We start from the raw sequence: 21,315 nt of genomic DNA, 5'->3' as shown, positions 1-21,315 counted from the left end.
TTCATGTTAGCTCGATGCTGGCGGAAAACAGAAGCAATAAATATGTCACAAGCTTGAATGTTTTATGTGTAATGCCCCTTCCATTTCCTGCATAGCAGTAAAGCCTGTAAATACATTAAATGCTTTTGCTTTCTTTTCTAAAATGCCAATTATTTACAGCTGCATTAAAAAGAAAAAAAAAAAAAGAGAAAATTTGGAATGGGACATTGTGCTGTTCCAACTTCACTGCTGTTAAAACGCTCCGGGAAGAGAGTCGGTAGAACTAGCGCTATTCCTTTCACCTACTCGCTGAGCAGACCTCTGTAGTTTTTAGCGGTTAACTGCGATCAACAACATCAGGCTGAAGAAGTTATCCAAATATTTGCTAAAGAAAAATAATAAAACCCCAGCGTTTTAACCTTTCCACCCCAAACAAAACTGGAAACCTAATTCCATATGTGGAAGCACATGGAAAAAGCAAAGGTGCGGGGGAAAGAAGAAGAAAAAAATCAAGCCAGGAAAATTTGTTGGCTGAAACTCATCCACCGGGCAATCTGCACTCGACCCATTCCGCCGGCAATTCAATTCAATTTCACCCAGTTACTCTGGAGCACCTGAATCGCTCGCTCCAAATGGAAGCATCCAGCCGGCGGAGATCGGACAATCCGGGACCAATCGAAGGACCCCCACGGTGGCATAACATTGCTTTTGGGTCAACTCTGGGTCCCTGGGGGCCTATCCCCCCCTCGGTGGAAACCCGGAGCGAGAATGACTACTTAAACCAACCCTGACCACCACCCAGAAAAAAAAACCAAACAAAAAATTAAAATTAAAAAGTTAAAATTCTCATTTCAAACTGCTGTCACGGACCATAGCAGTTCCAACTGCTATGTCACGGAATCCTGGACCATAATCCATGCCCCTGCCCCCCCCCCCCCCCCCCCCCGCCCCCCGTTATCCTGAGTATGTCAATTAAACAGTAATTTGTTTCATTAATAGCGGAAAAAACTGTATAATACAAAGAAACATCCATATTGCAATTCTCTGTTTACGATTGCACACAGAAGTACGGGTGTTACGTAAGAAATACAGGTCTGCATATAACAAGGTATGTACATTGGCCAGTAACGTCTCCAATGTCGAAGTTGAGGGGGGGCCGGGGTCCAGCTTCCTAGCCTGGGTTGGCAGTTGAAAAATATATATATATACGCTTTCAAATTTGTGAACGAGAGTCTGACTGCAGCCGGGCTCGCCTGCACGTGAAGGAAACGCGGCCACGGAGAAGAGGGGGAGACGATCGAACTTTTTAAGACTTTGTGCCATCTGGTTAAAAACATCTGTCCGCGAGGAACGGCGACGACAAGGAAAAGCACGGTTTCTTTTTAAGTTTGGGCTGTGGCTTGCAGCCGGTCAAAAGGGAACGCCCCCGGTCGGGGCTGGGGGCGGCGGCGGCGGCGTGGCATCGGGCGGCCGGGATTCAGTCTCCTCCTCTCCTTTTGCGCGTTTGGGCTGGGGACGATGACTGTAGGGTTTTCTTTGGAGTGAAGTTTTCCCGTCGTAGGCACTAAGAAGAACCAAGGCGAGAGGGCTGCGGTTAGCGCCTCATGTGCCCCATCTGGTAACTCTCCCGGGGCCTCTGGCGTGGCGGCGGCGGCTGCGTCTGCTGGGGCGGTCTCCTCCTCTTTAAAGTGCCTGAGGGGACAGAACCAAGACCCGGTGAGCGAGCCGGGCCCGCTTCCCCAGGCCCGAAGCGGGCGGGTGGGCGCCCGGCCCACCCCTCCTCCTCCTCCTCCTCATCAATCGTATTTATTGAGCGCTTACTGTGTGCAGAGCACTGTACTAAGCACTTGGGTAGTGCAAATTGGCAACATATAGAGACAGTCCCTGCCCAACAGTGGGCTCACAGTCTAAAAGGGGGAGACAGAGAACAAAACCAAACATGCTAACAAAATAAAATAGACTAGATATGTACAAGTAAAATAAATAGAGTAATAAATATGTACAAACATATATACATATATACAGGTGCAATGGGGAAGGGAAGGAGGTAAGATGGGGGGGATGGAGAGGGGGATGAGGGGGAGAGGAGGGAAGGGGCTCAGTCTGGGAAGGCCTCCCGTCCTGGAGCCCTCGCCTGTTGGAAAGCTCGGACCCTGCTGAAAGAGATGCTTGCGGGGTCCGGTCGGACCTCCGGTGGACCGTGCCACCCCAGAACTACCGGAAAGGCCGAGGCGGGAGAGCGCGCGACGTGAGGACGTGGCGGTTGGCGAGAGCGATAGTTGGAAAAGAGGTGGCTTCCGGCTGCAATTTCCATATAACGATAATGGAATTTGTTAAGCGCTTACAATGTGTCAAGCACCGCTCAAAGTGCTAATGGGGTTGGACACAGTCCCTTGTCCCACATGGGGCTCACAGTCTCAATCTCCAACTTAAAGATCAGGTCACCGGGGCCCACAGAAGTGAAGTGACTGGCCGAAGGTCACACAGCAGACAAGTGGTGGAGCTGGGATTAGAACCCAGGTCCTTCGGACGCCCAGGCCCGGGCTTCCTCCACCGGGTCATGTCGCCTACACGGTTCTTGGACGCACCAGGTCCCCGGAGCTCTTGGGAGCTGTGTTTCCTCAAAGTGCCTCTCCCACATCCCCCAAACTGACGGCAATTCTGAGCCGCCGCTCTCGCCCTGTCTCGATCACTCGGTGCCATGGAACCCAACGGGCATCATCACCCCCTAATCCCCCCGATGATGCTGTAGACAGGGAGTGTGGAAAAAGCCCCTCCTGAAGAGAACGAGAAACTCAGCACAGAGTTCGCAATCTGGCCGCTGGCGGTTCCCTCCCACCTCAATCCTTTCTCTCTTACCTGGTAGTGGTTTAGGAGGAGGCAACTTTGGATTGCTGCTTGGTGTGTGAACACTGCAGATCTTGATAAATCCAGCCATTAGCATGATCAGAGCGATTCCCATTAGCAACACCGCCCACCAGTGAGCCTGCAAGCACAAGATGCCGTTACCACACAATCCCCGACAGCTGAGGACTGACGCTAAATCCCCCTTGGTCCACGTCCGGGACTTCAAAGCTGTATCCTGCCAACACCTGACGGAGGGAGTCGGCTTCCTGAGGTCCACGTCCCCTTGGACAGCCGAACGGCTTACGGCGAACCTTCGGTTCTTTGCTTTTTGAAAATTCTGAGCGCTGGGGACTCGCGAAATCGTTCGCGGGATAAGCGGCTGGGCTACGGCGTAACTGGATAGCGACCGATCGGAAAGAGGTGCATCCGGGAGCCTGGTGAATTCAGGGAAATGAAATCTCGCGTGTATCTTCAAAGCCCCATGGATGCAGAGAAGGGCGACCAAGTGTGAACTCCACGCCTGCTCCAATGCCTCCTTCAAGCTCCTCCTCAAGCTCCTCCTCGTCAATCAGCGCTTAGTACAGTGCCTGGCACCAAGTAAGCCCTTAACAAATACCGTAATTATTAAGTCCAGTCCCGGAGGCCACCCGGGGTCTTTCCTCTCAGCTCTTCGACCCGTCCTGAGCCGGTTCTCTTTTGAACCCCCAGCCGCACACCCATCCCATACCCTGATATATTTAGAACCTAGGATTGGACCTAAAGTTTCCTGCTTCTCCTTGCTGCAGAGAGGCAGGGTGCTTTTTCAAAAAAAATTATTAATAGCATGTGTTTAGCGCTTATTTTGTGCCAGGCACCGTAATAATAATAATAATGATGGTATTTATTAAGCACTTACTATGCGCTGGGGGGGGAATACAAGGTGATCAGGTTGTCCCACGTGGGGCTCACAGTCTTAATCCCCATTTTACAGATGAGGTAACTGAGGCCCAGAGGAGTGAAGTGACTTGCCCAAAGTCACACAGCTGACAAGTGGTGGAGCCAGGATTTGAACCCATGACCTCTGACTCCAAAGTCCGGGCTCTCTCCACTGAGCCACACTGCTTCTCTAAGCGCTGGGGGTGATACACGGTTGGACACAGTCCCTGTCCCATGTGGGGCTCACGGTCTTCACCCCCACTTTTCAGAGGAGGTAATGGAGGTCCAGAGAAGTTAAGAGACTTGCCCACGGTCACTCAGCCAGACAAGTGGCGGAGCCGGGATTAGAACTCAGGTCCTCTGACTCCCAGGGCTGTACTCTACCCATGAGCTCACCTGCTTCTCTGCCCAACAGAGCCTTCTCTCCGACTGTGAGCCCACTGTTGGGTAGGGACTGTCTCTATATGTTGCCATCTTGTACTTCCCAAGCGCTTAGTACAGTGCTCTGCACACAGTAAGCGCTCAATAAATACGATTGATTGATTGATTGATTGCCTTTAGGAAGTGTCCGTGTCAGTGACATTAGGAAGAGACCCCAGTGTGGACTGCAACATCAACATGAGCAGCGTGGCTCAGTGGAAAAAGCCCAGGCTTTGGAGTCAGAGATCATGGGTTCAAATCCCGGCTCCGCCATTTGTCAGCTGTGTGACTTTGGGCAAGTCACTTCACTTCTCCGGGCTTCAGTGACCTCATCTGTAAAATGGGGATTAAGACTGTGAGCCCCCATGGGACAACCTGCTTTGTAACCTCCCCAGCGCTTAGAACAGTGCTTTGCACATAGTAAGTGCTTTATAAATGCCATTATTATTATTAACAGCTTTTGCTTCCCCACAGCTGCTTCAACAGCAGACACCCCCACCAAGGAAGGAAACTTGGGCCCGGAGATTAAATGACTTATCCAAGGTCATCCAGCAAGACACCTGCAGAGCTGAGATTAGAACTGGGGTCTCCTGATTGCCACGCTGCCCACAAGAGCTGGTGGTTCGAGGGGCCCCAGTGGTTACCCCACTTTCCCCGGCTAAGACCCATCTTATTCGGGCCTAACAGAGCTCCAGGGTGGGGGTGGGGGAGGGTGGAGTCGGGGATAGTACCCGGAACCTGGTACACAACGGGATGATTTATTTCCTGGGATTGAGAACGGAAGATGGAGATCTCCCAGCAAAGGATGTGCAGACTTAGGTTGGAAAAATTGATTTCTTCTGTACCATAAATGACATACTTCTGTCTTCAATCAATTAATCAATCATATTTATTGAGCGCTTACTGTGTGCAGAGCACTGTACTAAGCGCTTGGGAAGTACAAGTTGGCAACATATAGAGACAGTCCCTACCCAACAGTGGGCTCACAGTCTAAAAGGATGTATGTCTTCCAAAAGGAAGTATGTCTTCCAGTGACATACTTCTAAATCAGCAGTTCATCAGCGGCCAGACACATTTTGAGAAGGGCTTCCCCATCCTCCGAATGGCCCAAAGCCCGGCCTACCCGAAGCCCTCTGCATTTCCCGCTGCCTTCCCTGGCAAAGCCCAGATTGGACATCTTCTCCTTCTGAGGCACTGGCTGAAATGTTTTTGCCTTTTTTTGGCGTTCCATAAAGTTTGATGACATCTGCGTGAAAGGTTTTAAAGGACGGTGGCCACTGCAAATTGCCCTCTAAGATGAGAGTATGAAGTTGACGATAGGGCCGCCAATCACGGAATCCAGCAGGAACTGGCTTGCTCTCCACTGCGTCCCACAATCGGCAAAGCCAAAAGCCTTACCTGTTCTCCTGAGTTACAAAATACAGCGCTCCTTCCAGGGAACAGGGAACTGTTGATGTTCGTTTGTTTTAAATGGTATTTGATAAGTGCATACTATGTTCCAGGCAATATTCTAAGCGCTGGAGTACATATAAAATAAGATAATCCCTTCCTTCCTCTCCCCCTCGTCCCCCTCTCCATCCCCCCATCTTACCTCCTTCCCTTCCCCACAGCACCTGTATATATGTATATATGTTTGTACATATTTTTTTACTCTATTTATTTATTTATTTTATTTGTACATATCTATTCTATTTATTTTATTTTGTTAGTATGTTTGGTTTTGTTCTCTGTCTCCCCCTTTTAGACTGTGAGCCCACTGTTGGGTAGGGAATGTCTCTATATTTTGCCAATTTGTACTTCCCAAGCGCTTAGTACAGTGCTCTGCACATAGTAAGCGCTCAATAAATACGATTGATGATGATGATGATATAAGATAATTGAGTTGGACACCATCCCTGTCCCACATGGAGCTCAGAGTCTTAATCCCCATTTTACAGATGAAGGAACTGAGGCACAGTGGCGTTAAATGACTTGCCCAAGGTCACATTGATTGCATGTCAATCAATCAATGGCATTCATTGAGCGCTGTGTGCAGAGCACTTCACTGAGTGCTTGGAAGAGGGCAATCCAACAGACACGTTCCCTGCCCACAACAGATTCTGCCGCGTCCTCTCCGTCCCTGAGACCGGGGGGGTTACCCACGGCTAGATGAGGCCATCATTTTTGCCATCGGTCCCCTTCTTCAGCAGCCGGTTTTGCCCTTTTGCTTAATTTCCTGCCTGTCTTGGCTTGTTTATCGTCCAAACAACGGGAAACAATTTCACTTAGTGCTTAATTACCTGCATCCCTAAATGGGGCTCCACTGACACAGCCCATCGAGCATCAATCAAGCCTCCTAATCTTTTCTGCATCGCCAGGAAAAACACACTTCCATCCCATAGTCTTTCTTTAGCCTTTCTGTTGGCACTTAAGTAAGACGCAACCCCAGGGGGACGCTGGAGGTTTCTTTCACTAATTAGCAGGGAGTGAGACTCTCCGCTCGGAGAACAGGAATCCTGGCTTCTTGATAAGCCACCTGAGGGGGGCTAAGAAAGACTCTCCCTCCCTCCCTCCTTCCCTCCCTCTGAAGGCTGAGGCCCACCTGCTTGAGGAGGAGAACCTTAGCCTGCTCTGCAACCTGCTCTGGGCAGATCTCCAATGCAGCGATTCTGCACACAGGAAGCGCTCAGTAAATACAATTACTACTACAGTGCACCTAATAATAATAGTAATAATAATGATGGCATTTGTTAAGCGCTTACTATGTGCAAAGCACTGTTCGAAGCGCTGGGGGGGGATACAATGTGATCAAGTTGTCCCACGTGGGGCTCACAGTCTTAATCCCCATTTTTACAGATGAGGTAACAGGCTCAGAGAAGTTAAATGACTTGCCTAAGGTCACACAGCAGACTTGTGGTGGAGCTGGCATTCGAACCCATGACCTCTGACTCCAAAGCCCGGGCTCTTTCCACTGAGCCACGCTGCTTCTCTACCCAAGAGGAGAAGCAGCATGGCCTTGGTGAAAAGGGCATGGGCCCTGCGATTAGGCTTGTGCCACCTGCCTGCTGTGTGGCCTTGGGGAAGTCGCTTCCCTTCCTCTGTGCCTCAGTTTTCTCATCTGCATAATCGGGATTAAATACCTATTCAATTGTATTTCATTCATGCCTAGTACAGTACCCTGCACACAGTAAGCGCTCAATAAATACGATTGAAAATACCTATTCTCTCTCCTACTTAGACTGTGAGCCCTGTGTGGGACAAGGGCTGTGTCTAACCCGATTCGCCTGTATCTTCCGCAGCACTTAGAACAGTGCTTGACGCATAGTAATCACTTAACAAATACCATTAAAAAAAAAGTGAAATAGGGTAACGGCAGATGTCCTTGGGCCCCTGTACCACCTGCCCTTTCAGAACTGGAAATCCAGCACTGAGAGGCCTCGGGCCCATCTTTGCGGAGCCAAAGCAATCCACCCCTGCCCCACAAGGGCATGGCTGCACTAATCCCCCCATATCCCCCCCTCCTCCATGACACCCCACTCCCCCCGGCCCCCCAAGACCAGAGGACTGGCAGACGAAGGGATGTGACCGGCAGCCCCAAATCAATTAATCAATTACATTTACTGAGTGCTTACTGTGTGTAGAGCACTGTACCAAGCACTTGGGAGAGTCCAATGTAACAGACACAATCCCTGCCCACAACGAGCTTACAGTCTAGATGGAGAATGGAAAAACACCTGCGCTTTTGAGCCTCCGGAGGAAAATTCTCTGGGGAAAAAATGAGCTTTATCTGGGCAAAAGGCTGTGTGACTCTGGGCAAGTCACTTAAGTTACCTCATCTGTAAAATGGGGATTAAGATTGTGAGCCCCCTGTGGGACAACCTGATCACCTTGTATCCCCCCCAGCGCTTAGAACAGTGCTTTGCACATAGTAAGCGCCTTAATAAATGCCATCATTAAATTAAAAGGAGGTGAGCAGGTGTAGTTCCCCCCCCCCCCCGCCCCACGCCAAGAGTTAGGTGAACAGTGTGATCAGGTCGTGGGAGTGGTGGTATTTATTAAGCACTTACTATGTTCCAGGCACTGTACTAAGCGCTGGGATGGACAGAGGCAAATCAGGTTGGCCACAGTCCCTCTCTCACATGGGGCTCACAGCCTCCATCCCCATTTTACAGATCACATAACTGAGGCCCAGAAGTGACGTGACTTGCCCTCGGCCACCCAGCACACCGGTGGTGGACCCGGGATTAGACCCCCAGGCTCGTGGTCTCTCTCCCGCTACACCACGGGGGTCTGAACTGCGGAGGGAAGGGTACTTACCACAATCCACTCGGCGATGTTTTCGTACAGCTCTGGGTTAAAGATGGCTTTCTTCAGCCGGGCGAGGGGCCCGTCGGCGTCGACCAGCCGGCATCGCATGAACACGTCACAGTAGCCGCGGAAATCGTTGCAGGGGGAGCCCGGCTGCAGCGTGATGGTTCGCCCGCTGAACAGGGAGCTCCACCGATGTGATCCCGTGCTTGCGCAGGTGGACGGTTCCACTGAAGGGGGGAGGGAAAGAATAAACCAAACGGGCAGGCCGAAGGGGAATGGGAGGGGATAGCAGAGACCCAGATTCACTCTCCAGGCCTGTTCCCAGCGACGCTTGATAACAAAAGGAACCGCAACGCAGATCAAACAGGCTCCGCCACGTCACTAGACTTCAGGACACGCTGGACAAACCCCACCCTTCTACATACTTCTGGTTCACCTATTCAGGGATTCGTCTTATTAAAATCACACCTCCTCCAAGAGGCCTTCCCCGATTCATCCCTCTTTCCCCGACTCTCCCTTCCACCATGCCTACACACTTGGATTTGTACCTTTTGGGCACTTGACGGTCGCCTTACCCTCAGCACTGCGGCACATGTTCTTTATATGTCCGTCTCCTCATCTAGACTGTAAGCCCCTTCATTCATTCATTCACTCAATCAATCGTATTTATTGAGCACTTACTGCGTGCAGAGCACTGTACTAAGCACTTGGAAAGTACAATTCGGCAACAGAGACAGTCCCTATCCAACAACGGGCTCATAGTCTAGAAGGGCAGGGATGGGTCTGCTGGCTCTGTTGTACTGGACACTGCCAAGCACTTTATTACTCTATTTCACTTGCACATATTTACTACTCTGTTTAGTTCGTGAGGTGCATATAGCTATAATGCTATTCTGAAGATTTTGACACCTGTCTACTTGTTCTGCTTTGTCGTCTGTGCCCCCCTTCTAGGGCACACAGGGGTGCCCGTGAGGGGTGCCACAGGAGCCCGTTGTCGGGTAGGGACCGTCTCTATCACTTTCCGATTTGTACTTTCCCAAGCGCTTAGTACAGTGCTCTGCACACAGTAAGCGCTCAATAAATACGGTTGAATGAATAGTTAAGTGCTCGGCACAAAGTGAGTGCTCAGTAAATGCCATTTTTTTTAAAACGGTATTTGTTAAGCACTTATTATGTGCCATACACTGTACTAAGTGCTGGGACACATATAAGACTGGTCACAGTCTGTGTCCCACACAGGGCTCACAGTTTTAATCCCCAAGTCTACAGATGAGGTAACAGGCCCAGAGAAGTGAAGTGACTTGCTCAAGCTCACACAGCAGACAGTTCTAAATCCCGGTTCTGCCAACTGCTTGCTGTTTGGCAAGTCACTTCACTTCTCTGGACCTCAGTTTCCTCAGCTGTAAAATGGGGATTAAATACCTGGTCTCCCTTCTACTTGTGAGCCCCATGTGGGACAGGGACTGGGTCTGACCTAATTAACTTGTACCGACCCCAGGGCTTAGAAAAGTGCTTGACACACAGCACTTAAATAAAAGAAAAAACAACAAAAAAAGCCTTTTCCCATGCTGTAACACCTGGCATCTTGCAACATAAATTCTCACTATGGCCAATCCCCTACAATTCCCCAGGCCGGTCCTGGAGAACAGAGTCACCTCTCCCCCTCCCCATTTCAAGCTATCTGCCCTCTAGACTGTAAGCTCACTGTGGGCAGGGGGTGTGTCTGTTATATTGCTGTGCTGTACTCTCCCAAGCACTTAGTACAGTGCTCGGCACACAGTAAGCGCTCAGTAAATATAGAATGACTGACTGACTCAGCCAGGAGACTTGAGAGCTAAAATGTTACAATCCGTTTTCGGGGAGAAGATTCAGGTTTGAAAAACGTGCGGAGAGTGTTCATGTAATTAACCGCTGGGTGTTCGGCGGTACTAGCTCCCAATCTGGAGCTACGGTGCTCCCGGGCAGATTCTAAATTACATTTCGAGGTTTAGACTCCCAAAGGTTCGATTCGTCTCAAAGTTAATCGTCCGCTTCCCTCCCGCACGGTGCCGCGTGGTCTGAGTTCAGAAAGCTGAAATCCCGGGGATCCCGTGTGGGACGGGGACAGCGTCCGACCTAATTAACTTGTGCCGCCCCGTTCTGGCAACAATCGAACGACACGTGGCTCTCCTTCCATCCTCGGCATCTGCAGGGAGGACGGGGCAGCGGAGCCGCACTTACTTTTCCTCATACAACAGACGTGGCAGAGCTCCTTGTCGTCCTTGCCTTCCGAACTGGCACACGTGCACTCCTCCAGGCCGTACTTCTCACAGATGGAGCCGGCACATTGCTATCGGAAGGCAAACAGACACAACGCGGTAACGGTGGGGACGGCAGAGCCTGCAATGGACCCTGAGAGGAATCCAGTGTTCATCGCTCGGACTGTGGAGAGAAGGGCCTAATGGATTGGAGCCCGGGCTTGGGGTTCAGAAGGACCTGGGTTCTAATCCAAGCTCTGCCCCTTGTCTGCTGTTTGACCTTGGGCAATTCACTTCGCTTCTCTGGGCCTCAGTTACCTCACCTGTAAAATGAGATTGAGACTCCCCATGGGATAGGGACCGTGTCCAACCTGATTAACTTGTCTCTACCCCAGAGCTTAGAACAGTGGTTGGCACATAGTAAGCACTTAAGGAGTACCACAAAAATTATACTTATGATTAAGTATATTAATGTATTCCCAGACTGAGCCCCTTTTTCCTCTCCTCCTCCCCATTCCCCCCACCCTACCTCCTTTCCCTCCCCACAGCACTTGTATATATTTTGTACAGATTTATTACTCTATTATACTTGTACATATTTACTATTCTATTTATTTGGTTAATGATGTGCATCTAGCTTTAATTCTATTTGTTCTGACGACTTTGACACCTTTCTACATGTTTTGTTTTGCTGTCTGTCTCCCCCTTCTAGACTGTGAGCCCGCTGTTGGGTAGGGACCGTCTCTATATGTACTTCCCAAGCGCTTAGTACAGTGCTCTGCACACAGAGAGCGCTCAATAAATACGATTGAAAGAATGAATGAAGTCAGAGGAAAACATTCCCATCATCCCGGAGAGCCCAAGAAAATCTCTAATGCCAGCTCGCTGGGGGCTAGGGACATGCCCTTTCTTCGGAACACCTTGAAGTGAAAGATCGCGTGAAAAAGGAGATGGAAAAGGAAAGCTTACCCCATTAATGCACACTTGGGTGTGCCTATTACAGTCTGTGAAGTTGGGTTTGGGATCCGAAGCCGGGCAGAGCGCGGTGATTCCGTTACAGACTCCGACTCTCGCGCAGTCGGAATCTTCCCGGCACTTGGCGGTGCTGGGCTTGAAATTACAGCTTGCGGTGCAGCAGGGGCCTTGGCTGGGGCTGGGAACAGATCAGACACACAGAGATTTGGGCCCTCGAGAGAACAGAGCCTCCCCACCTCGAAGACGGGCTTCATCTGAGAAGCAGCAAAGAGCACGGGCTTTGGTATCAGAGGTCATGAGTTCAAATCCTGGCTCCACCAACTGCCAGCTGTGTGACTTTGGGCAAGTCACTTAACCCCTCTGGGCCACAGTTACCTCATCTGTTAAATGGGGATTGACTGTGAGCCCCCCGTGGGACAACCTGATCACCTTGTAACCTCCCCAGCGCTTAGAACAGTGCTTTGCACACAGTAAGCGCTTAATAAACACCAGTATTATTATTATTATCTGATTTCTCATGCTCGTTCAATATCAAGGGAAAGGAAGGAGCACAGAGAGTTGGGGGATGAGAAGGCGGGGTCGGGGGCAGAATTAGGGGATGGCCTGGCAGGGCCAAAATGGCCACAATCGGTTCGGTCAAATGGGCCGTCCCCAAGGTCCAGAACGCGTCCTGGACGCGGAGGTTAAGGATGAGAAGCGGGCTGTGCCATCGCCCTGTGGAGACACGCTCCCGGCCGTTTCCGTTTAGTATCCGAAAACATGGACTACCTGCAGGCTTTACCGGGCTTCAGTTTGCACTTTTTATCTTCAGCCTGGTTGGCGTCAAAGCAGCACTCATCTTTACACTGATCGCTGTAGCCACAATCACACTCTTCCCCTGGTTCCACCATGCCATTGCCACAAATTGGTTGGCCGGATTCTGCGGCGGGGGCGGTGCAAAAAGACCCCCAAAACAAAACAAAGAACAAAACAAAAAAAACAACAGAATTAATATCCCAGAGTTGTATTTAGGCGAGAAGCGAAAACAAGTTGTTCACACGCATAGTTGGTACATGGTGATTGCAAATAATAATATCGCAGTATTTGTTAAGCGCTTACCATGTGCTAGGCACTGTACCATGAGCTAGACTCTGAGCCCGTTGTTGGGTAGGGACCGCCTCTATATGTTGCCAATTTGTACTTCCCAAGCGCTTAGTACAGTGCTCTGCACACAGTAAGCGCTCAATAAATACGATTGAATGAATGAATGAATGAGCAGGGGTATATCAGTCAATTGTATTTATTGAGCACTTACTGTGTGCTTGAGTGCTTGAGAAGCAGCGTGGCTCAGTGGAAAGAGCACGGGCTTGGGAGTTAGGGGTCATGGGTCCTAATCCCGGCTCTGCCAATTGTCAGCTGTGTGACTTTAGGCAAGTCACTTAACTTCTCTGTGCCTCAGTTACCTCATCTGTAAAATGGGGATTAAGACTATGAGCCCCACGTGGGACAACCTGGTCATCTTGCATCCTCCCCAGCGCTTAGAACGGTGCTCTGCACATAGTAAGTGCTTCACAAATGCCATAATTATTATTATTATTACATATAACAATAAACAGACATATTCCCTGCCCATGATGAGTTTACAGTCTAGAGACAAGCTGACGATCTTACAAGCTAATCAAATTGGACAGAGTCACTGTCCCACATGGGGCTCACCGTTTTAATCCCCATTTTACAGATAAGGTAACTGAGGCACAGAAGCGAAGTGACTGCTAGCAGCTTCCTCCTTCACCCCAACTTGGTGCCATCGGCACAGAGAACCAGCACGTCCCCCAGCTGTAGTGAAGGACCCCCCTGACCAGTTCACTGTTTTCCGCCGGGACTAACTGAAACCCACGAGAAGCTGCTCACAATATCACACTGGGTTAGTGTCAAGCCTGTTATACTGTACTCTCCCAAGCGCCGAGTAGTGCTCTGCACACAGTAAGCGCTCAATAAGTAAGACTGAGCCACCGATCGTCACTTCGGAGTCCGACCCGAATCCACCTTTTGGTGGGACGGCCCGACTCCGCCTGGACTACTGCAGGGTGATGGTTAGCACCCCAAGTGCGGTGGATTTGGAAGCCTCGCTGAATGATTCTGCAGGGACCGTCTCTATATGTAGCCAACTTGTACGTCCCAAGTGCTTAGTACAGTGCTCTGCACACAGTAAGCGCTCAATAAATACAATTGAATGAATGAATGAATGAATGAATAGGGAAATCAACCTCTGCCGACTGAAAGCTGATTCGGCTTAGGTGTCTCCTGGTGCCATTTTTACCGATGAGGTAACTGAGGCCCAGAGAAATGAAGGGACTGGATTAGAAACCCAGATCCTCCTGATTCCCAGGCCCGTGGTCTATTAGGCCACGGTGCTTCTCTGCTTCACTAGCTCTGGGGTGAAGTTTGCTATCTTGAACAAAAAGCACTCAATGGAACGACTCACTGCAGAGATCCCGGGTGAACCCTGGGATTTTAGCTCCGGGTCACGTACTATGCAGGGGGAAAATGATAACTGCAAGGTGGCCTGAGAATTGGGCCTTCAGAATTGCACAGTTTTCAGAAGCGGCCAGAGTTACTCCAGTTTCTGTAAGGTGAGGCTGGGTAAGGCTCCCTCTGAGCTTTTTTGCCAGTCTGTCAATTTTAATGCTGCAAAACCATTCTAAAAGAAGACTCGGTAGGGGGGATGGTTAGTAACCGATGTCGAGTGTCCAAAGGACCTTGGGAATATGAACAAAATAGCCAGTCCTGGACACTGGCCACTGAATTTAATGTATTTTCGGCCAGATAACACGAACTCATCCCAGAAGGGGTTGGTTATAAATTATCCCCAGCCCACCAGTTTGGGCAGTTGGTTGTGTCATTCAAAACTGGCTCTCGTGTCCACTTTTCGGTCAAAGCGGACCGCCTCTGTCCCTAACGACGCAGAGTGTTGTTCCCCCCAACTCGGGCTCCCCCGGAAGACCCGCTGTTCATCGTTGGTTGAAGGAAGAAGCCACTCGGCCGGCTGAGTTCGGACTTCCGTTCTCCTGCCTGAGCATCCCGTGGGATGCTGCCTTTCTGTGCTTGTGGGCGGAGCCGGGGAGGGACACACCACAAACCCTCGGGGAAGACCCACGTCCGGTCTTCACATCCCCCTCATCCACTCCAAATGCAGATGTGTGGGATGTAGGGGGGATGGGACAGGCTTGACGGGGTGGAAAATAACTGAGTTGCGGGGGATTAGAACCCTGCTGGGCACCTCCATCCCCCTACACGGACAGCAGGCTTTCAGATGCCCGAGTGGGAATGCTGGGAAAGTTGGGAGCGTGCAGATGGGACTGGCGGGGTGGACAGGAGAGTAGGAAGTACAGGAGGGAGGCAGGGAAATGGAAAAGAGAGCTACCCTTCCACCCTCTATCGCTTGCATGCCACATAACCTTGGGCAAGTTGTGGGCTGGGAATGCATCCTTTTATTGGTATGGTGTATTCTCCCAAGAGCTTAGTACAGTGCTCTGCACTCAGTAAGCGCTCAGTAAATACAATCATCTAACTGACCGACAGTCCCACCCCTGCAGGAAGATGGAAGTTTACAGGTTTAAGGGAAGGAGACATATGAATGGGGATGACTGCTGTGGGGGTGATGGGGGAGGGCGAATAAATAAAACAATAGAAAAAGGAAAGGTGACACAGATATGTCAGCTAAAAGGGGTAAAGGACAGACTCTCCCTCCTCTGATACCCACCTTTTGGGGCCACAGGCTGAGGAGTGACAGCCCACAAACCTCTGAGAAAAGAAGTGCCCCAGAGAATTGCCTGGTAGGCCTTTAGCAGCAGAACCGACCCTAGATAGCCCCGAATAGTAGTTATTTATTGAGCACTTACAGGGAGCGGAGTACTGTACTAAATGCTTGGGACACTGCAATAGAGTCAGTAGACGGAAACCTAACCTTCAAGGAGCTTAAAGTCTAAACTCGGCCAAAGAACTGTGGCGCAGGCTGCAGGGGACTGTGATTTGGTAGCCGAGACACACCAAGAGAAGAGGCATAAAAACGAAAATGGAAATCGGCAAATACACTGGCGAATGAAGCCGGCACCTGTCTCAGCTCCTTCGTGGGTCAAAATACATGTGCGGTCCCGCCCTGCCCCGCCTGGAAAGATCAGCCATCTACTTCCAAGCTTCGTGCAATCACACCTACCGACGAAACAGTTGTTTCTCTTCTTTTCAAGGACCTGGCTGATATTGCGGATGCTACAGAGAGAAAATTTGTTATTGTTCATCTTGTCTCCGGACGTCGCTCGGGCGTACATGATGTAATTGCCATTTTCCTTCTGCCCTAAATTCTTGGATTCACCCGGAGTGCACTCCGTTCCGGAATCGTGCTGGAAGATAGAACACCTATGTTACGTGTCACAAACTACAGAACTCTTCGATCCCGGAAACGCCTCAGAGCCACGTTCCTTTGGAAACGCTGCCAACTGGAGAGACTTTTCTCAGAGCACGTTAAGGATAAAATGTTTAGAATGTGTCCCAGTGGACTAAACGAGGCCCGTTCCAGCCCCACCATAAAATCTGCAAAGACAGATGGGTACCCACGTACACTCATGTAATAATAAGAATATTTGTTAAGCGCTTACTATGTGCCAAGCACTGTACTAAGCACTGGGGTGGACATAAGCACACTTACTATGTGCCAAGCACTGTACTAAGCACTGGGGTGGACATAAGCAAATCATACTGGACACAGTCCCTGTCCCATGTGGGGCTCACACTCTCGATCCCAATTTTGCAGACGAGGTAACTGAGGCACAGAGAAGTTAAGTACCTTGCTCGAGGTGTGTATATGTGTGTGTGTGCGCGTGCGTGTGTGCCACACACACACAAACACACACGCGCACACGCACCTGCTTGGGATCCCAGGCCAGTGTGATGACATTTCCATGATTTGTTCATATAATAATAATTACGACAATAAGTATATTAAGATGATGTATACTATACTGTAAATATATTGTGATAATTAAAATAATATAATCATAATATTTGATAATAATTTGTTAAGCCCTTACTATCAGTCTAGCAGATACAAGTTAATCAGGCTGGACACTGTCCCTGCCCTTCATGGGGCTCACAATCTAAGGAGGAGGGAAGCTAAGCACTGAATCCCCATTTTACAGTTGAGGAAACCGAGGCACAGGGATGTTAAGTGAATTGGCCACGGTCACACAACAGGCAGGGAGCAGAGCTGGGACTTGAACCCAGGTCCTCTGACTCCCAGGTTCAAGGTCGTTCCACTAGGCCACACTGCTCTTCAACCTGGTTTCTATTTTTAGTTGCAAGCTTCACAGCTTTTCTATTTTTTTTTTTTTTAAAAAAGGCTACACAAGTCAAGGGAATACTTGTCAGTCTGAAAATTGATTTCCAAAGAATATTTGCTAATTTTACCAAATCCAAGTATAATATCAAAGGGGGGTTCCTGTACTTTATTTCTGCCTTATACTGCATTTATTTCTTGGACAATTTCTTAAAAACAACTACAACAACAAAAATAAAACTTCTGCTTAATTGGGTTTCCTGAATCTAGCTCTAGCCAAAACAATTCTACCAGGACAAGTAAAATGTAAGCAACTCTACGGAATGTATTTCCCCCAAATGACAACAGCTATAATTACTCATTTTAATCCTATAGCCTTAGGCAGTACTACCTATTATTTTTCCAAATTTGTCCTCTATTTCTAATCTGTCAGCTTACTAGAAACACATATCCTGGACGGTGCCGATTAGCACGACCCATGGAGAATTAATGAACTAATCAATAGTATTTACTGAGCGCTTCCTGTGTGCGCACACTAAGCACCAGGGGAGCACAACAGAGTAAGAACACACAAACCTGGCCCTATAAGGAACCTTGTCACGGATGCTGAAGTGGGAACTCTCCCGAGCGCTTAGTACAGTGCCCACAGTAGGTGATCAATAAATAACACCGACTGGTGTGAGACCTTTACACCCAACAGAAATGGTGACAGGCAGAAGGACTCACAGGTGAACCAAAGTTGTGTCCAACTTCATGAGCAAAAGTGATGTGGGAGACTTTTGGAGGGACGTGGGAGCCATAGTTCTGAACGGTGATGATGCCGGTATTCAGGGACTTCTTTTTCCCGTCTGAATACAGTTTGCTTTTCTCGCAGATTCCACCGGAGCTCCCTGTTTGAGAAGCAAAGGTGACAAGGATTAACGTCTCGAAAACGGAAACCAAGAAAGCGACTCTCCGTCCGGGTCGGAAATGAAAATGAAGTTGACAGATGTTGGCTTTTTTTTGAATGGAAGCTACGTAGGGCATCGACTCATCTTTTCCGCCGACAAGATCACAGCCAACATTCCTTAATCCCCCTTCTCCCAGCCCCCGGATGCTTGCTGTATTATAAAACCTGAACCCAAAGAACCTGTCTGTCTTCCTGCCCCTGCTCCTCTTCTCAGTCAGTCAATCAATGGTATTTATTGAGCCCTTACTGTGTGCGGAGCACTGTGCTAAGTGCTTGGGAGAGTACAACAAAACAGAACTGGCAGATGTATTCACTGCCCACAGGGAGCTTACAACCTAGAGGGGCAGCTACACTCTTTATGCACGCTGCTGTGTGACCTCGGACACGTCACTTCGCTTCTCTGTGCCTCGGTTACCTCATCTGTAAAATGGGGACTGAGACTGTGAGCCCCACATGGGACAAAACTCAATTTGCTTGTATCCACCCCAGGACTTAGTACAGTGCCTGGCACATAATAATTGCTTAACAGATACCGTCATCATCATCATCACCCACAGCCCCACAGCAATATGTACACAGCTGTAATTCACTTTAAATCCCGCCTCCCCCTCTAGACTGTAAATTCCTTTTTTTATGGGATTTATTAAGCAGTTACTGCGTGCCAAACACTGTTCTAAGCGCTGGGGTAAGTACGAGTGAATTAGGTTGGACACGGTCTCTTCTCCTGCATAGGGCTCACAGTCTCAGTAGACTGTGAGCCCACTGTTGGGTAGGGACTGTCTCTATATGTTGCCAACTTGTACTTCCCAAGCGCTTAGTACAGTGCTCTGCACACAGGAAGCGCTCAATAAATACGATTGATGATAAGGTACTTGTGGGCAGGTAGCGTGTACTCTCCCAAGCGCTTAGTAGAGTGCTCTGCACACAGTGCTTACCAACTGACAGATGGATTAAGTCTTCTCTGCATTCATCCCCCCTCCATCCTAGACCCACTTTGCCCTGAATTCTAAGGAACACCCTCAAACTTTATCTTTTTTCTTTAAGAGAACAACAGACAGCTCTAGCCAAATTGAACTCAACAGAAATGTTTTAGTTTGAGTGCTTTTTGACAAGCTTGTGTCACTAAATCAGGATGACAGCTAAACATCTCATTTTCTGTGCGCAGAAGAAGCATGCAATATGGGAGTAACTATCCTTCCAAGTACAGGAGGGAAAAACATTTTAATCGAATCCATGAGGGTTTACTATATGCACAGTATTGTACTATGCAATCGGAGGGCATAATACAACAATACAGCTACGTAATATTATACTGTCCCAAATGCTTAGAACAGTGTTCTGCACACAGTAAGCACTCAATGAATAAGGTTGATTGATTGATAATGAAGTTGGTAGACACATTCCTGGCCTACAAGGATTTACAGTCCAGATGGGGTGACAGATATTAAAATAAATTGTTCCTCCTCTAAAAAGAGAAGGGGCAAAGCATAAGGTTTGGTCACGAGTGTACTGGGGGTGGGGTGAGGATCAGAGTGGGAATTAGGATTAAAACCTGGGTTTCTTGGCTCCCGGACCTGTCCTCTAAGCCACTAGACCACTCTGACTCCAAAGCTGACCTTTGGCTCTGGCTCTGAATTTATAGTTCAACAATTTCAAGAAAAAAAAATTGCAGAGAGCGTTCAATGAGAACTTCAAAAGGGTGGGGCAATAAAACAGAAAAAAATGTTTAATGTAATGCAATCTGCCAGAGCAGGCCACAGTGACATAAAGCATGGCAACAATAAATAAATAAATGCACCCAAACCAACAAAAAAACCCAAGCTTCGCTTCTCTTCTTCCGCCCCCTGAACTTTATTCTAATTTAATGTTTTGGTTCACACCAATCTTCCTTAGTGTGAACTTAGCCTGGCAAAATGTAATTCTGCAACTTGGCTCTATGAAAATAGAATCAAATTGATTATGTTATTTGGAAAATTGAGGGTATAAAATGGTTTCAAAATCCTTCTCTATAACTATATTATGTGTTCAACTTATTCCACCATGTCAAAGAAGGCTATTGTTCTTTAAAGCTTGGTTAACCATATCATAAAAGCAGAAAACAATTCTTATGAAAGTACAGTCCTTACCATTACCATTAAATATCTTATTGTTTAAAAAAACAAGAATACACAGATACACAACCCTTAAAATAAAAAAAAAAACAGCTTTCCTGATTTCTTTTAATTATACATAAACCAGAATATTATTCCAACCTAAGGCATCAGGAAATGGTAGCTAAGAATGTCTCCAGGCAACATTTGTGCATGTGTGTATTTTTAATTTTGGGGTCAATCACTGAAGTGAAAGACGCATGCTTACAATAATTTCACATAATTGCATACTATTACACCCAGGTAAATGCTCTGAACAGGCTCTCTGAAGAAAGAGTGTTAAACTACGGGGTACTCAACAAAGTAGCGTGTTACACTATAAAAGTGAACAATATGAGCATATTTTTTAAGGTTGTTAAAACACAAAGACGTTATCCATCATATGGCAATGTAAATATATACCCCCCTAAAGATGTGGAATTTGATCTTTTGTGTACAAACAGCATGGCCTAGTGGATAGAGCAAGGGCCCAGAAGTCAGAAGGACCTGGGTTCTAATCCCAGCTCCATCATTCATTCATTCAATCATATTTATTGAGCGCTTAATGTGTTCAGAGCACTGTACTAAGCACTTGGGAAGTACAAATCGGCAACATATAGAGACAGTCCCTACCCAACAAAGGGCTCACAGTCTAGAAGGGGGAGACAGACAACAAAACAAAACAAGTAGACAGGTGACCACTTGTCTGCTGTGTGACTTTGGACAAGTCACTTAACTTCTCTGTGCTTCAGTGACTTCATCTGTAAAATGGTGATTTAGACTGTAAAGCCCCATGTGGGACATGGACTGTGCCCAAACTGATTAGCTTGCATTTACCTCAGGATTTAGTACAGTGGCTGGCACTTTGAAAGAAAAAAAAAGGAAGTAGATAATGATATGCTAAACAGATCTATTTTGATTATTATTATTAACAATAATAATAACAACTGCGGTATTTGTTACGCGCTTTCTACATGCCAAGCATTGTAAGCACGCTGGAATGGACGCAAGCAAATCTGGTTGGACACAGTCCCTGTTCCATGTGAGGCTCACAGTCTCAATCCCCATTTTACAGCTGAGGTAACTGAGGCACAGAGAAGTAAAGTGACATGCCCAAGGTCACACAGCAGACGGGGGCGGAGTCGGCATTAGAACCCATGACCTTCTAACTTCCAGACTCATGCTCTATTCACTCTGCCGTGCAAATTAACAGAGGCCCGAGGTGTAAAACGAAGGAGGGTAGCCCCGAGTCAATCCATTGGC

General features: G+C 48.3%; 1 protein-coding gene across 1 annotated transcript in view; it reads right to left on the bottom strand.

Moving 5' to 3' along the window:
• Nucleotides 1-932: 932 nt before the first annotated feature.
• ADAM10 (ADAM metallopeptidase domain 10) overlaps nt 933-21,315 on the bottom strand; it is a 158,272-nt gene continuing 137,889 nt past the window's right edge. The window contains exons 9-16 of the mRNA XM_038750413.1: nt 17,701-17,864; nt 15,859-16,042; nt 12,432-12,582; nt 11,658-11,841; nt 10,672-10,780; nt 8,458-8,678; nt 2,839-2,965; nt 933-1,671 (exon numbers count right to left, since the gene is read on the bottom strand). Of these exons, the coding sequence (XP_038606341.1) occupies nt 1,574-1,671; nt 2,839-2,965; nt 8,458-8,678; nt 10,672-10,780; nt 11,658-11,841; nt 12,432-12,582; nt 15,859-16,042; nt 17,701-17,864 (1,238 nt within the window). The 3' untranslated portion in view covers nt 933-1,573. The remainder of the gene's footprint in view (nt 1,672-2,838; nt 2,966-8,457; nt 8,679-10,671; nt 10,781-11,657; nt 11,842-12,431; nt 12,583-15,858; nt 16,043-17,700; nt 17,865-21,315) is intronic.

Source organism: Tachyglossus aculeatus, chromosome 8 (assembly GCF_015852505.1).
Source record: "Tachyglossus aculeatus isolate mTacAcu1 chromosome 8, mTacAcu1.pri, whole genome shotgun sequence".
Classification (NCBI taxonomy): Eukaryota; Metazoa; Chordata; class Mammalia; order Monotremata; family Tachyglossidae; genus Tachyglossus; species Tachyglossus aculeatus.
The sequence above is the reverse complement of the archived record's forward strand: the minus strand, read 5'-3'. Positions and strand labels throughout refer to the sequence as shown.